General features: G+C 25.1%; 1 protein-coding gene across 5 annotated transcripts in view; it reads right to left on the bottom strand.

Moving 5' to 3' along the window:
* Window positions 1–15,098, bottom strand: part of LOC126903765 (band 4.1-like protein 4) — an 81,449-nt gene that overhangs the window by 10,230 nt on the left and 56,121 nt on the right. For all 5 annotated transcript variants that reach the window (XM_050682237.1, XM_050682233.1, XM_050682232.1 and 2 more), the window contains exons 6-9: window positions 11,071–11,168; window positions 3,681–3,801; window positions 3,531–3,618; window positions 18–106 (exon numbers count right to left, since the gene is read on the bottom strand). In XM_050682237.1, coding sequence (XP_050538194.1) covers window positions 18–106; window positions 3,531–3,618; window positions 3,681–3,801; window positions 11,071–11,168 — 396 coding nt within the window. The remainder of the gene's footprint in view (window positions 1–17; window positions 107–3,530; window positions 3,619–3,680; window positions 3,802–11,070; window positions 11,169–15,098) is intronic.

The raw sequence follows: 15,098 nt of genomic DNA, 5'->3' as shown, positions 1-15,098 counted from the left end.
GCGAATTTGATACTTGCCAATAATAGTTAGCTACAATGTTTTTGTTTCTTAGCACAATTACTCCAGTAGGTGTCAAACCCAAATAATATTCTACATTGTCTTCTCCCTAAAATATATATGTATTGTTATAAACGGCCACAATACATTAAAGGTGTTAAAATAATATATAATTAAAAATACGTATTATTAAATCACATCACTTCTTATCTCATAAAAAGATAAGATATAGAACAGGTATTTGTTTACAAGTTTTTTTTTAGTAAATAATTTTTATTTATAATTTAAAAATCAGGTATAATTACTGGTAATTTACGAATAATTTAACGAGACCTAATAAAATACGACTTATATACACGTCTTATATGATGTAATTAAACTATATCTACGTTATAGATTGACGTTCCTCATCTGTATGATTAAAAAAAAACTAATGTTTCATTTAGGTTATTTGATAAATTAATTTTTTATATATGTGTAAGAGTTGTGAAAAAAAAACATGTTTTTAAAAATTGTAATTTTAACTATTCATTTATTTTACTAAAAGAACTCTTAATCATTTGTTTTATACTATCAAATATTACAACTAAAACTATTTTTTATTTTCATTATTTATATTTTATTCATTTTTTTAAGTATAAAAGTTAAAAATATGCAACATTTAACTATAATCATATATAAAAAAAAATTGATCAATTTTGGTTAATATTGTGTAAGATAATATATAGCATTTAATCCATCTTGAATTAATTTTAATAATGTAGATTGTTACTTGTTTGATTTATATTGAATAATAAAAATAGATAGTTTAATAATGAAAAGCAAAGATTTGAAAAATTGATACCCGAATCAATGTTGCATAAAATATAGTAGCTATTATATTAATGATTTATGTACAAATCGAGTAAAAACTAATATATAATAGAGTTGCGGGGGCAATTCATATTTGGTGACTTAGTAGTAGAATGACGAAATGTGAAAAGCATCCATCGGCTATAAACTACTTGTCATCATTTGTTCAGAATCAATTGATTAACGAGTTTCTTATCTATAGCGCTCTAAAATAGAAAGTTATCTCTCATAGCGTGAGTATACATCTTTGAAAAACATTATATTTTTTATTTATGTTTTTTTTGAAGAATCATAAAATTGACGTTACTTATAAATTTAACTATTAGGGTGCAATGTATTTTTTTCACTGAATATCTGTTAATTAAGGATAATGGTCAATAATAGTAGAGTTTATAAAACACCTTCTTAAAAATAACAAAATTTAAACATTTTCAACAGAATTAATACGATTTAGTTTTCATCCCAATGAGTTCTCAAAAAAATCTATCCAGATACTATCATAATATAGTTCAATGATTAATCAAATTATAACGACCATTTATTATGTAATTCAGTTAATACATAGACAAAAAACACTATTAATATGTTACTATTTTTATTAAATACATAATCATTGGTTGTTTAAAATATAACTAAAACATGATTTATAGTGTTCTCAACTAGTATTTAGACATTTTGGAAACTGATGTTTTCCGTGACTGATACAAATAATTGGTAAAATTTTGCACGATTTCCAATAAGCAATAATAAAACTATCTATCAGAATATTTCAAAAAGGACTTAAATAGTACATTTTTTTTTTTCGTTCAGTTGAACTATTTGCATTGATTTATCTTAACGAATAGATAAAAATAAATACTCGATAGGCTTACTGAAACATTTTTATGCAATATATGATCACTTTATTTTTAGAGTATATTGGCTTAAACAAAGTTTTTGAATAATTTTCTTTTATTTCTACGTTTTCAATAAAGTATATTGTGTTGGTTTTCCCCTCATTTTCCACCAGCTATAGTCATTGTCTTCCTTTTTTCATTCTTTCAACCGTTATATAACCTAGCCGTGATGGCTGCGTAATATAAAAAATGACTGACTTGTATGTCCACGCATAAACAAATACACAGTAAAACAATACCAAACCTTTTTCTCATTTCCCTACTACGTCGATAGATTTCACTACCAACTCATTCAACACAGTGTATAACCTTTGCTGACTGCATTGTATATGTAGTACATAATATAATAAATGCATAAGAATATGTACATTAAATATTCGCGAGTAAATAAAATGTACATTTTCCAATTATGCTATTTTACTGGAAAAGACAATAATGCACTATCATGATGCAATTAATTAAAATAATGTAATTTATAAAATAGTTAGTTGTTATGAAAAATAATTAGGTCAATTTATAAAACTATACACATATCATACCAAAGAAAACTATTTAAAAAAACATTTTTCGATCAAAATATTAGTTTTGAATTTTTAATATAATTTTTAGTATATTTTAAGAACAGTTTGGTAAGGCATAATAAATAACTAATAAAATAAGAAAAAGAGGTAAAACAAAAAGAAATTCATTACAAAAACTCTTTGTTTAGTAGTATATTGTTTTTAGTGCAAATAAAATATTAGGCGTTGTACAACTACTATTTATTTGCCACAGGCGTCATTTTTGGACTTTTATCATAATAAAATTTAAAGGGTTATGTATGGGTACAAATAACTGGTGAAAATGCATTAATTTAGTTTTAAATATCAACAATAAATATTACCTTATAACAACATGTTATTATATATTTCATATTACTGTGGCAAAAAGCTTGTCTGGTCTCAAATCATTTGGTGATAATTATGATATAATACATTTGTTAAAAGTTATTATTCAATATTATTTGGGTAAATATGGCAGAAAATTGTAGTTAATATAAATAATATAACAATTAGTGAATACGAACGAAATATAAATGAAATGCAATTGTTTCAAGTTTCGAAATAGTAGCAAACTAATTTTTTTGGTAAATACATTATAGTCAAAAAGGATATTAAGAAGTCATTAAGTTTTAGGACCAAAATGACTAGTAACTTTAAAAGAAAAAAGTAGTAAAGCTCTGTTTGGAATAATTGGAACTTTTTTATCGGGGTAACACAATAATAAAAGTTCAGTTTCTGGAGATTAAATTAATTGAAGGAAATGCAACGTCAACTTTGTTTGTTTGTATACAATTAGGATTGAACATTGATGAATAGTAAGGGAAAAATCTTAGTCGCTAATACTTTCGATTAGATACATGTATTATTGCTTTTTATGTATACATTGCAATTACAATTTTAAGTATATTATAAATGCATTAAAAATTCTCCAATTAAGTATTTTCTCTTTTTCCAATAAAAAATTTATTCAAAAAAAATGTCAAAAATGTATTTCATTTTTTGAAAAAACGCTTATTTTTTCTAATTTTTAATTATAAATAAAAATAAAAATATGAAGTCTTATTTGCAATTTTAAGTTCTAAATTTATTTAAATTAATGTTTTTTTTAAATTAATTTTAGTACATTATTCTAACGAGGAGTTGTATTAAGAATTATAAGAAATGATAACTAAGTTCAGTGCACTTTATTTTTAAAATTGTTATACTACCAATTTAAATTAATTGTACTAAGCCTTAAACTTACTAAAACCGGATGCAGGTCAACTCCATACATGTCTAGCCATTTAACTTTATCCAAGAAATTCAATTCTGCAACAGCAGGTACTTGACCCCTAAAAATCAATATTTTATTCTTTAAGTGGTAATACTAAATATAAGTAATATTAACACTAACGATAACTCTTTATGTATTTCTGCGATTCGGTTTTCAAGCTCAGCGTTTTGATTTGAAACAAATCGGAATTCCGATACATACCCATTTGTATGTCTTCTAGGGTCGTAATCGCCAAGCTCCGCTGTAACAATCAAACGTATAAATAATTATTAATTTTAACTTCATATGCTTTATAGCTAAACAAGGTATTACAATCAGTTACAATTAATACAATAAATTATTCATTTAGGATGAAATATTAAAACACAACTCTGATTAACAACTGATATGATGAATATTCAAAATCAATACTATTGGGATATTTCATATCATAATTAATATTTTACTTAAAAAATTATAACCGAATAAATATAGTAGAACTTTTGAACATAAAATTAATATGTACGTTCATTAGAAAAATAAAATCCCGATTTTGAACAAATTTAACCAAATCAATTCACATAAATAATTAAATAAAATACTACTTATATTAAAAAACAAAACATCGCGATGATGGTTACTTTATAAATAAACAAATTTGTTTTAAAAAATGTATGTTGTAATTTTATGTTAATTCTATAAAGAAATTTGTTAATACCTTTTGTGTTGGGTACAATAGATCAAATTAAAATTTGTAATGAGATAGAATTTTATACCCACTCGTCGTATCCAAGAAAGTTCATTGCAACAAACATAGAGTATAAACTAAACTAAGTACTAAATACTAAGAGTTCTCTAGTCGGCGGCTCACTCGCGTGGAAATATTAATGTACTTTTTCCTAATAAGCACCTCACTTTAAAATATTTATGGTTTTAGGCTCGGTTTGATCTTTATTGCTTCCCATTTACATTTACAAAAAATAACACTAACGCCCGACCCCCTTAACAATAATATACGACCGGGACTTGCAAACAGCGCAGATTTACATTGTATTTGTACACACGAGCTGCCCAGTCGTTAGGACCATTGGGTATTCCGTGAGTTGTGCAGATGCGAGTAACATTATTACTATCAAATGAAAATCACTGGAAATCTGTCCATGCTATTTTTGTCGCAACGTTTTCAAAAATCCCTCTGTTTATGAAAAAAATGAATAATATTAGCCACATGCACATAAATTAATAACTGGAATTTTTTTTTAATATTTAACCATTTCAAAGGTGCATGATCATGTTCTTGGCGTAGTACCAAATTGATATTTATTATTTTTAAAAAACACACTGGGCGCATGTGATATACGTTTGTTATCTGCACACCCAAGTACAAGTTGACTGAAACGCGACGTTCCGATTCGTTCAAATTAATTTTCACTACCAAGAAGACCGACCAAAGGTGGTGGTAAAGTCCCATTAAAACTTCATAATACCGGATTTACACTTTCACTTGCTTTAAATGAAATTTATGGCTACGAAAAAATCGCGCGCAATATATAAATAAAAAACTTACTACAAAAACATCTATCCCCAGTTTTAAAGAGCCAAAATATTTTGTTACTAAATAAGTTTTTTGTTGTTTACCAAATTAATTCTTGTCAAAGAGTGTATCTTTTTCAACATTGTGTAAAAAACATGTCCACGTAACGACTCGGTGATCTAAGAGCTTATATATTCGATTACGTACTCGTTCCCCAATGTAAATGAGTCTACTAGTTTGATTTAATTTAGCTGAAAACTAATTAAAACTCATAAAATACGCTTTTGTCAATCTTTGTAATTATTTTAGGATGCCCACAAAATTCATACACTTTGAACGTGTTCCAAAAAAGATTTCATTAAGCGCTTTAAGGAATTATAAGCTCTAATTGTATTAATAAATCGTGTTCCTTATTAGGGGAGTATTCAATCTAAAAGATTAAATTTATTATTTTTTATATTTAATTTTTTTTGTTTTAACTTGCCTTTATTTAAATTTTAAAATACAATCAATTCTTACATAAATTAGTAATAATTCGATTAAATATGACTATTTTTAAGTATTAAAAAAATTAAAGTCAAAAGTTAATTCATTGTTTGAAAGCTTATAGATTTTTATTGTAAATACAATATTAAACTTTAAAAAGATAAGTTAGATAGGACGTTTTGTAACCAAACAAACTGTATGGAGCTCCTCGACATAACAGTTACCTAAGAATAATGAAATAATGTAAGTGGAAATTGTGTTGTTCTCATACAAATAAACAGTGCAAGTGTTGTTTGAGAAGTCGCACAAGGTCCAGTGGTTCTAATCCTCAACGTAGTAAAATTGCCTATAGGAAACGCCGGACCTTCTTGTAGACCAATATACTTATTTTCGTACGAGTAACGTATTTACCGTTCACAAACCTTTTAGGGAAGAAGACTCGCAGAATTAATTTAGTCCAAACAACGATTTATCACTTATATAATGTATATTTAGAGTTTCAACAGTTCAATGATATATCGACTTCGTTTTGGTAATTTACCCTTCGAAAGGCAGCTATTTAAACTGACTTTATTAAACCTTTAATGCTCGTAAAGCATCAGCCTTAATGTCTAAAATATATTTTAATAATACGGTTCAGTATAAATAATCGATGCTCAAAAAACAACCAGTCTCGGTGAATAGCCATTAAAATTGATTTATTTCTTTGTTTTTAATTCACGCGATATCTAATTGTTGTATTATTTTTATGTTTTACATCTTACTTTTGAATGAAAATAAGTAAATATAATACAATATAAACACACTACCGAAATTTTGTATCAATATTTCAATAAATTATTGATAATTATAAAGGTTATATTATTTAAAGAATAGTGATAATTTGGGGTTTATAATTGTTACTAAGTCCTCATACATTATTTCCAGAGATGTTTTAATGTAATATTCGTGTCTAAAATAAATATATTATCTTTATCGTAATATTCAAAAGCGTTCGTGTCTGTCACAGACACAAAAACAAAATTGTCAACAGTTGGTGAATAGACTTTCATCATGTTCTTTGACAAGTTTTATCATGTTAATCATTAATTATTTTTTGATAAAAAAAAGTTACTGATTATAAAAAGTAATTAAAAATTCATGACAAAATCACCTAGGGATTTAAGAAGGTACTGTTATAGCTATTTTCATAAATGACCCAGTTATAATATGTATATTATTACACAACTCACAATGTTAATTGATTGATTAAAAATTTTAGTAACAGATATGGATGAAGGTTTATCATCTATAATAGTGTACATTACAAACTATGCAAAGCAATACTAGTTTGTAAAAATTATGAACTTACACAAATTATAATTAAATCAATTGACTAAAAGATCATTTGTCATTAAAGTTGCTGTCAATATAAAAAAAATGTTATGCTGAAATAATATTGAATAGTATAAGCTTTATACGTCTATAACTTAAAAGACTCATATGTTTGATTTTATGGAGTTCTATGAAAATTTGAATACGCTTACTTTTGCTGAATAAAAGGTTTTTTGTGAATAAATTAATTCCAAAAATATACATTATATATGCCATACATATTTGTATAGTGTATTCTGAAAAATATTGTTTTTTACCGGATATTACTATTCTACAAAACATGTTTTTTATACTTATACCATTTCAATATAATACGAAAATGAAGAAAAGAAAAAGTACAGAAAAAAGACCAATTTTATATCCTGTTCTTTTTTTATTATTGAAATTCCAAATAATAATAGAAAAGTAATTTTGACATTTGAATGTCATAAATATTTTTTTATGACAAAAAAGTGCTACTAGATAAAATAAAAAACCTACTTTGTTCAAATTATTGTTATGATTTTATTTAAAACTAAATAAAGACATTTTTAAACCCTTCAATTTAAAAAGAAAAAGGAATTGCGAAAACAAAATTAGAACTTAATATTATTTTTAATTTATACCAATTCCATAGATAAAATAGACTTAAGTAAAGATAGTTATTATTTATTCCAGACTAGTCTAAAAAAGAAAATAACATCGGTAATCGACGATCAATGTATTATTAAAACATTTAGTTACTTGAATGTTTTTATGAAAATTAATCATTAAACATTTTTGAGAAAACAGTTTTTTCATAAATTACTTAAGCAACTTTCTCTAATACATCACTCACATATTATGATATTAGAAACTAGATCAGTTTATTTGGAGCTCAATAAAAAAAACCCCATTGTTTTTATTGTATATATTTGTAACAGTAAAAACTATTTGGATAAAAAGAGTAGCGCTATAACTATTTGTTTGAATGTTTTCTTTTACGTACATACTTATATCTGATAGCTTATGTCTCCGAGAATTCATGAATTACTTACAGGGTTTTATTACTACACAACATTGTAAATGATACTCTGACTACCATACTATTGAGAAGTTTTTCACCTCGCCAATAAAATACTTTTCTGCTTTTAAAGTTCATATTATTATTTAAAATATCACATTTATTGTTATTTAAAGAGATTATGAAATATCGCAAGATTTTAATAGGTCAAAAATAAATGGTAAAGTACATTATTATTTTACTATTTTAACTATTATTTTCTTAATATAATTGAGAAATGAGTTGTATTTATACATCTTTTTAACATGATCACCAGGTAGTATATTCGTAAATAATTTTATTTCCTGGAAGTTAAAATCTACTAGCGTTGTCAAAAAATATAATATCTAATTACTTTCTATGCGCTATAAACTTAATTTAATCAAACGTCGACTTAAAATTGTACTTTTATTAAAAGCTCTAAAATTAGTTTACTTATTAGTTGCCATTTTTAATTTAAAAACAAATTACTTTGCCTTCTCTTTGTGTTTAATAAAAACTGGAATATTCGTTTTTTTTTTAATGAGAAGGTTGAAACCCCAAAAAAATCGTTGAAGTGATGTAATACTTGACGTTTTTCGCAAGTATGATTACGGCATATGCAATTTGTACAATTAAGCTAAGTAAATGGCAGACGAGTGTTGGAGTGACTGCTCTGCTACTGCTGTTGCGCTGCGTTTATGGATAAGAATGAAGAAAAAAAAGTCGTATGAAATGTTCAAAGATAACCGTAATATTATACAGTCGGTTTCGTTTTACTTTTTAACGCTGTTAGACTCTAAAAGAGGAAAAGAAGAAATAAGCCAAACGACCCTTTTACTCGGTGACAGTTTTTCGCGACACAAGTCTTACGTAAACATATTGAACCTAACACATTTTTCGGTTTTTGATCTTTTCCCAGTCGTTATCCAAATACTAAGATCTCTAGGGAAAACGTTGCAACAACAATTTTTCTATAGAAATTCTTCAGCTATGCGATATTGTAAACATTAGGTAACTTAGAATTGTTTTTCATAGTCAATGTTTTTTGTTCGACAATAAAATATAGCACTTCGTTAAAAGAAAAATCATTTTCATCGATATTTTATAATAAGTAAACAACTTAATAATAAATAGCTTGTAATAAACTTATCATAATGAGTTATAGTATTCAAATGGTACTAGAATAAAAATTTCAATGAAATATTTCCCTTTAGAATATTATTTTCGAAGTAAAACTTTTATAATTTGTTATTAAAATTATACAATTTAGGGACATTAAGTTTTTTCTACAAAACCCAACTCAATATTTTAATAACTAAATTCTAAAAGTAGTCCTTTTTTCATAGTTTACTTAAGTCATTCAAAAATATTTTAATAATTTTTAAAATTAAACTTTATACAATTTTGTTATGCATATTTAAATTTTGTAGAGATAACTTTTGAAATCTACTTTAAATCCGTTTTATATAAACGAAAAGACAAAAGGTTGTATAAATATATTTAATATATCATTAAAAATAAACACATTAAATAAATATGTTTGTATGCATTTATTTACTCAATAAACCTTACAATTTTCGATGTAAAAGAAAAATAAAGTTAATATTAAATTGAGCTAGTATTATTTTTTATATTTTTATTATTTTGGAGTAGAGAGAAAAGACATGAAATATTATATTTATACATAATATATACACACTGGCAACTGGCTGAGCAAAAAACAAATAGAATATCCTGTTTATAAGTCAACAATTTTTGCTTGTGTTTAAAGTAGACTGTCATATAGTATAGAAAATGTCAATGCTAATCGATTCGTCGGAAATGTCAAATACTTACAATAATTTCCAATTGAATAACTCGCAAAATTCTAAGTGTAATACTTACCAGTAGTTTAAAAATTTTTCTCTTACTTGGTTCAAATACCATAGAATATCTAACCACAAAATTGTTACTACATATGTTGTTAGAATAAGACAAACTTTAATTGTGTCGAAATTACTATCAAATATATCATTTTAAAATTGATTTTAAATTACTAACTTTTAGAGGGAATAAAAGTTCATATAGAAATAAGCACGTGACAAAATTGGTTACAAAAGTTATTTTATTAATTATATTATATATGAAAGCTAATTTAGGTACATGATGCGTTTCTATTTTTTACCAAATTATATTTCAATAAAACAATTAATAAACTAAAAAAAATTAATATTTAGAATTTAGCTACTTCTTTTTATACAGAGTTGAAAAATTCATTATTTCCAAACTTCTTTCTACCAAGGACAATACAAAATTAAAGCTATTTTTTCTTATAATTATTCAATAAAACTCTTTTATACATTTAAATTTTATTCTTGGAAATGATACCATTTCCAAGATCGATACGTTCCATACCAAGATTGATAGTTGTATAAAATAGTCACAATTATTTCACCAAAAAAAAATCGTTGACAGAAATTCTTAGTACTGATATGTAAATAAAGCACTGGCTGATCTACAACGGTTTATATGCCGTAGAGGACCTTAGAGTACTTCCTGTTAAAATGACTTTTCATAAGTTTTTTTCTTGGATTTACCGTTGTAGTTGACGAGGCCGTTGACATAAAACCGCCTTGTGTTAGTTGTCGGTAAAAGTCACAGTAAATGAAGTAATGGTTAGATGGTGAGGAGTGAAATGTCCAGTAAAGCGTGAAAAAGTTTAGGTGCAAGTACACGAGTTGTATAAAACAATTTTCACGCTTTGACAACGGCAATGCTATGCCCGCCCCGGGTAACGTTATAAGCGTCGCCGCATATTACGTTTTACCAGATGAGTTTTCGCGTTTCCTATATTTTTTTCTGGAGAAATAGTTAAAACAAAAAGTACACGACAGTGGAGATATTCAGTCACAAATCACTAAGAAAATCCGCGTGCATGGTTTAAGTTAAAAACTTTTTTCTTTATTGATACATATTATAAGATATGATTGGAAAAAGTAATTTTTAAAAGAAAGTTTGCTTAGTACTTTTTTTTAAAAAAAACTTCTTTTATGTTTTTATACATTAGTTATACCAAGCCTATACATTTGTTGCGCTAGAATTTCTTAAAAGTTATGTTTGGCGTGATAAGATTTTGAATTTATTTATATACTCACACTGAACGACGTACGCTCCCAATTCAGCTGTCAGTTCTGAAGTGACTGGTATACGACCCTGCAGTATGTCCTGTTTAAGCTGTAGAAAAAACTGATACCTATAAATCAAAGAACAAAATTAGTTGACGTATGTATAAGCGGTATTCTCAAATATTTTAAAAATTTTTCAGATGAATAATTAAGTAAATAAAAATCTATTCAATCAATCTTTTAAAGTATAAAATGTCAATCTAATAACTTTAGAAGAATCATTATTTATTAAATTTTTTTTAAATTTGTATTTGTAAATATTTTTCTAATTATTTTTTATTAATTTATACAGATAAAAAACAATATAATACCAACTCGCAATCTTCTTATTATTAAAAAAAGGCTTTATTGAACTTATCGTCCAAAAATTATATGTTTTTAACATAGTATTCTATTTTAATTGTACCCTATGTGAAATAAATGAAGTGTCCAGTAATTCACTATGTCCTTATTTAAAGAAAATATCTTTTTGTGCCATTTTCAAACAGATTAATATTCTATACTTGAATATTATTACTAATGTTTGTATAAATAATGTGTTAATTAAACGTAGAAGTTATATAAATATTAAAGTTTTGCCAAATGCTTCAGGCCAGCACAACTCGGTTATTACAAAAATTTAACCGAGTATAGCATAGATAAATAATAATTATTATTACTCTACTAAACACTCATTACACACATTATAAAGGTAACATTTGAAAATATCTATACTTTGTTCACAACCCACTAGCCATGTTTAAATTTTTATCTGAAATATTCATTTGGCGAGTAAACCAATGTGTTACAAACAGACCCTCGTCTATGAATTCGTACATTTTCACATGAACAGCTGCAATTTGATTTGTTAGGGTGTAACATGCATTATAATGCGATGGCTAAATAAATATATATTGCCACTACTACTAACATTGAATTAATGTTTACAATAAAAACTTTCAAGTACTCAAATACTGAAAGTTAAGCACTATTAAGAAATTAAATACATCTTGATAAAAAACCAATAAAGTATAAATATTACTTTTATAATAAAATTATTCTAATGAAAATTATTTTAAAATTATTAAGATATGTATAGAAGTTCATTAACATGTATCAAAGTAATCTTAAAATTTTTTAATTAATATCTTAATAAATTAAAATAATGAAGTAATATATAAGCTTTATCGTAATATTATTACTCGCTTCTTTTTTTGTAGGAAAGTGTCCCCAATTTGTTTCCAAATTTTTGTATGTATCTGAATGTGTTCATATCAGCATACAATTAATAATAACTGTTTATAAAAAATATATCCCTTCACTTTTATTCTACACACAGTAAAATAATGATTTCGTTAGGTGAATATAGTCATGACAAAATTAGCATGCGATGACCTGAAAGGTGAAACATTTTGAACGACCAATTAAAGAATAAAACCATATAATTAAGTATGTAAACTAAATACTGTACTTTCATAAAAAAAAATATCAATATACATTATTAAACAACATAAATATTAAATATCATAACCATGTCAAGCAATTAAAATTAAATACGAGTAGAACACTATTTTTCATATTATCACAGAGAATAGAAATAGTTTTATTTTAAAATTTTCACGTACGTTTAGCTATATTTTTCAATTTAATTTGTCTTAGAACTTTTTATTTTAAAATTAAAAAAATTATATTTTTAAAAACTTTTGTAAATACTGAGTCTCTACAACTGAACTAATGTATTAAACTAATTTATTTGTCTCCTAAGGCTCGTAAATCGTTTTCTGTAATAATTTTCTATACTAATTTTGGAGTTATCAGCAATAATAACTACAATGAAAATGTAATTGATAAATACAAATTTAATTCAAGTTAATTACTTTTATTATAAACTTAAAAAATAATAATATTTAATTTATTTCATAAGATTTATATTTGATAATATTGATCCATTTAAAAATTTTAAATGAAACTTAATATACACGAATCACAAATATTTTGTATAATTTTCAATAATATATTAATTTATATTTACTTAGGTTATAAATTTACCGATAAAATCATAGCTTTTATATTACACTAGACATATTAATGACATTTTTCATAAATAACAATTAGTTATACCTTTCAGTTAAACTAATATATTTATTATTTTATGATAATTAACTAAACTTTTGAATTAATACGTTATTAAAATAAATAAATTTAACACAAAAAACGGAAATGACCTTATAATGAGGAAACGACCAATCGATCAGAAAGGTTTTTAACTGTGATATATCCATATTAGTCTCACTTTCTACAGACAACATCGGCAAGTAAATTGCATGTTGACATGTTATCAGTTTTATATTACCACCAAGAATGTCTATTAATTTATATTGTTAATTTCCTGTGCGTAAGTAAGCTAATATAACTTAAGTCACGATGGGCAAACATAAGTGAAGCATAACTCTGAAAAATCGTATCGTCAATCAAGCGACTTACTTATGTGGCACATGCGTACTCTATTTTTAATATAATATTTTATTAGTTAATCTAAGTGTAAAGTGTAAAGGTTCACTAAGATTAATATATATATACTGGTAAGTATAACATATCGGGGAAATGATTTCATTAGACATTTTCTGAACACGAACAGTTATTACTCGTTAAAATAGGGGAGTGCTGTCTAATTTTCTTTTGGTGAAATTGTTATTAACTTTTCGCTAAAACGAACATGAAAACATATATTTTTTTTTCTTTAGCGCGTGGAAAACAAAATAAAATTTCGATGGTGTTATTTTTAATTTGAGTAGATAAAAACAAAAAAAATATTTTTGTATCAAAACAGAGTTTCAGATATTTGATTAAAAATGTTTAAAATTATAATTTTTGTTCGTGTATGATAAATTAATAACATGTAATTATTTAAATTCTTAAAAATTTATATAGAGTTGAAAGAAATTTTGTTAATTTTTAAAATGAGAAAAATATTTCGTGTTTTCATAGTTCCATATAAAATATTTTTAAATCTTTACAACTTAAAATTAATTTAAACTTATCACACGTTTAAATGTAGACTATGATCGAGTAAATTGATTAAGAAACAACTATTTATTTAAGCTATATATGTAATAAAGTATTTCTTTTTTANAAAATGTTAATCCTAAATACTTAGTGGAATTAGCTTGTAATATTTTAAGCTATATATGTAATAAAGTATTTCTTTTTTAATAATAATCACTTAATAAGAAATTCTGCGCTCTTTAATTGCGTACTTCCTGTAGTCATTTAATGTTTCATCAAATATTTGCGAGCTATAAGAAAACATCATTTCACTTATGATATTTTAGGAAATTGTTAATTCAATCTATTTAAACTAAAGATTTGATATTTGTTTATCTGAATTTCGAAAATTTAAAACTACTAACATTTACTGACAATCATTTAATTAAAAAAATAGAGATACAAAACAAATATTTAAAATTTAAAAGGAAAATACTTTCAAAGTATTAATAACTTAGTATAAAAGTTTATTTACAAAAATAATTCACGTAGCTGATAAATATATGAACTTATCTAAAAAAAGAAGTTTTGTAATTCTACAGCAATAAATTCTAAGCCAATAAATATGATTTCGATGAAACTACATTATTTTTGTTTCCATAATGCTACGACAAGGTAGAATTTGGAACAGGGTACAGCACTAACTATCGTTTTTATCACACCAAAGGCATTTTGATGACGAAATATGCTTGCGCTTTTATGTTGGGTTATAAAAAAAATGTACATGACATCATAATATCCAAAAGAGTTATAACCGTAAAAACTACATGAAATATCTGCGTCGACATTATTTTTGAAGCACATCCGAAGAAAACAAAAAACAATAGGTCTTTTCAAATCTTTTTTATACTACATCGATGACTTTATATACATAAACAGATTTATAGTAATTGCCGGGAAATTACCTCATCGATTAGCTTTAAAGGAACAGTTTCACTATCTTAATCCGAAATATCTATCACAAACCAAATCTA

This window comes from Daktulosphaira vitifoliae, unplaced genomic scaffold (assembly GCF_025091365.1).
Source record: "Daktulosphaira vitifoliae isolate Bord-2020 unplaced genomic scaffold, ASM2509136v1 Scaffold_4, whole genome shotgun sequence".
In the NCBI taxonomy this organism is placed as follows: domain Eukaryota; kingdom Metazoa; phylum Arthropoda; class Insecta; order Hemiptera; family Phylloxeridae; genus Daktulosphaira; species Daktulosphaira vitifoliae.
The sequence above is the reverse complement of the archived record's forward strand: the minus strand, read 5'-3'. Positions and strand labels throughout refer to the sequence as shown.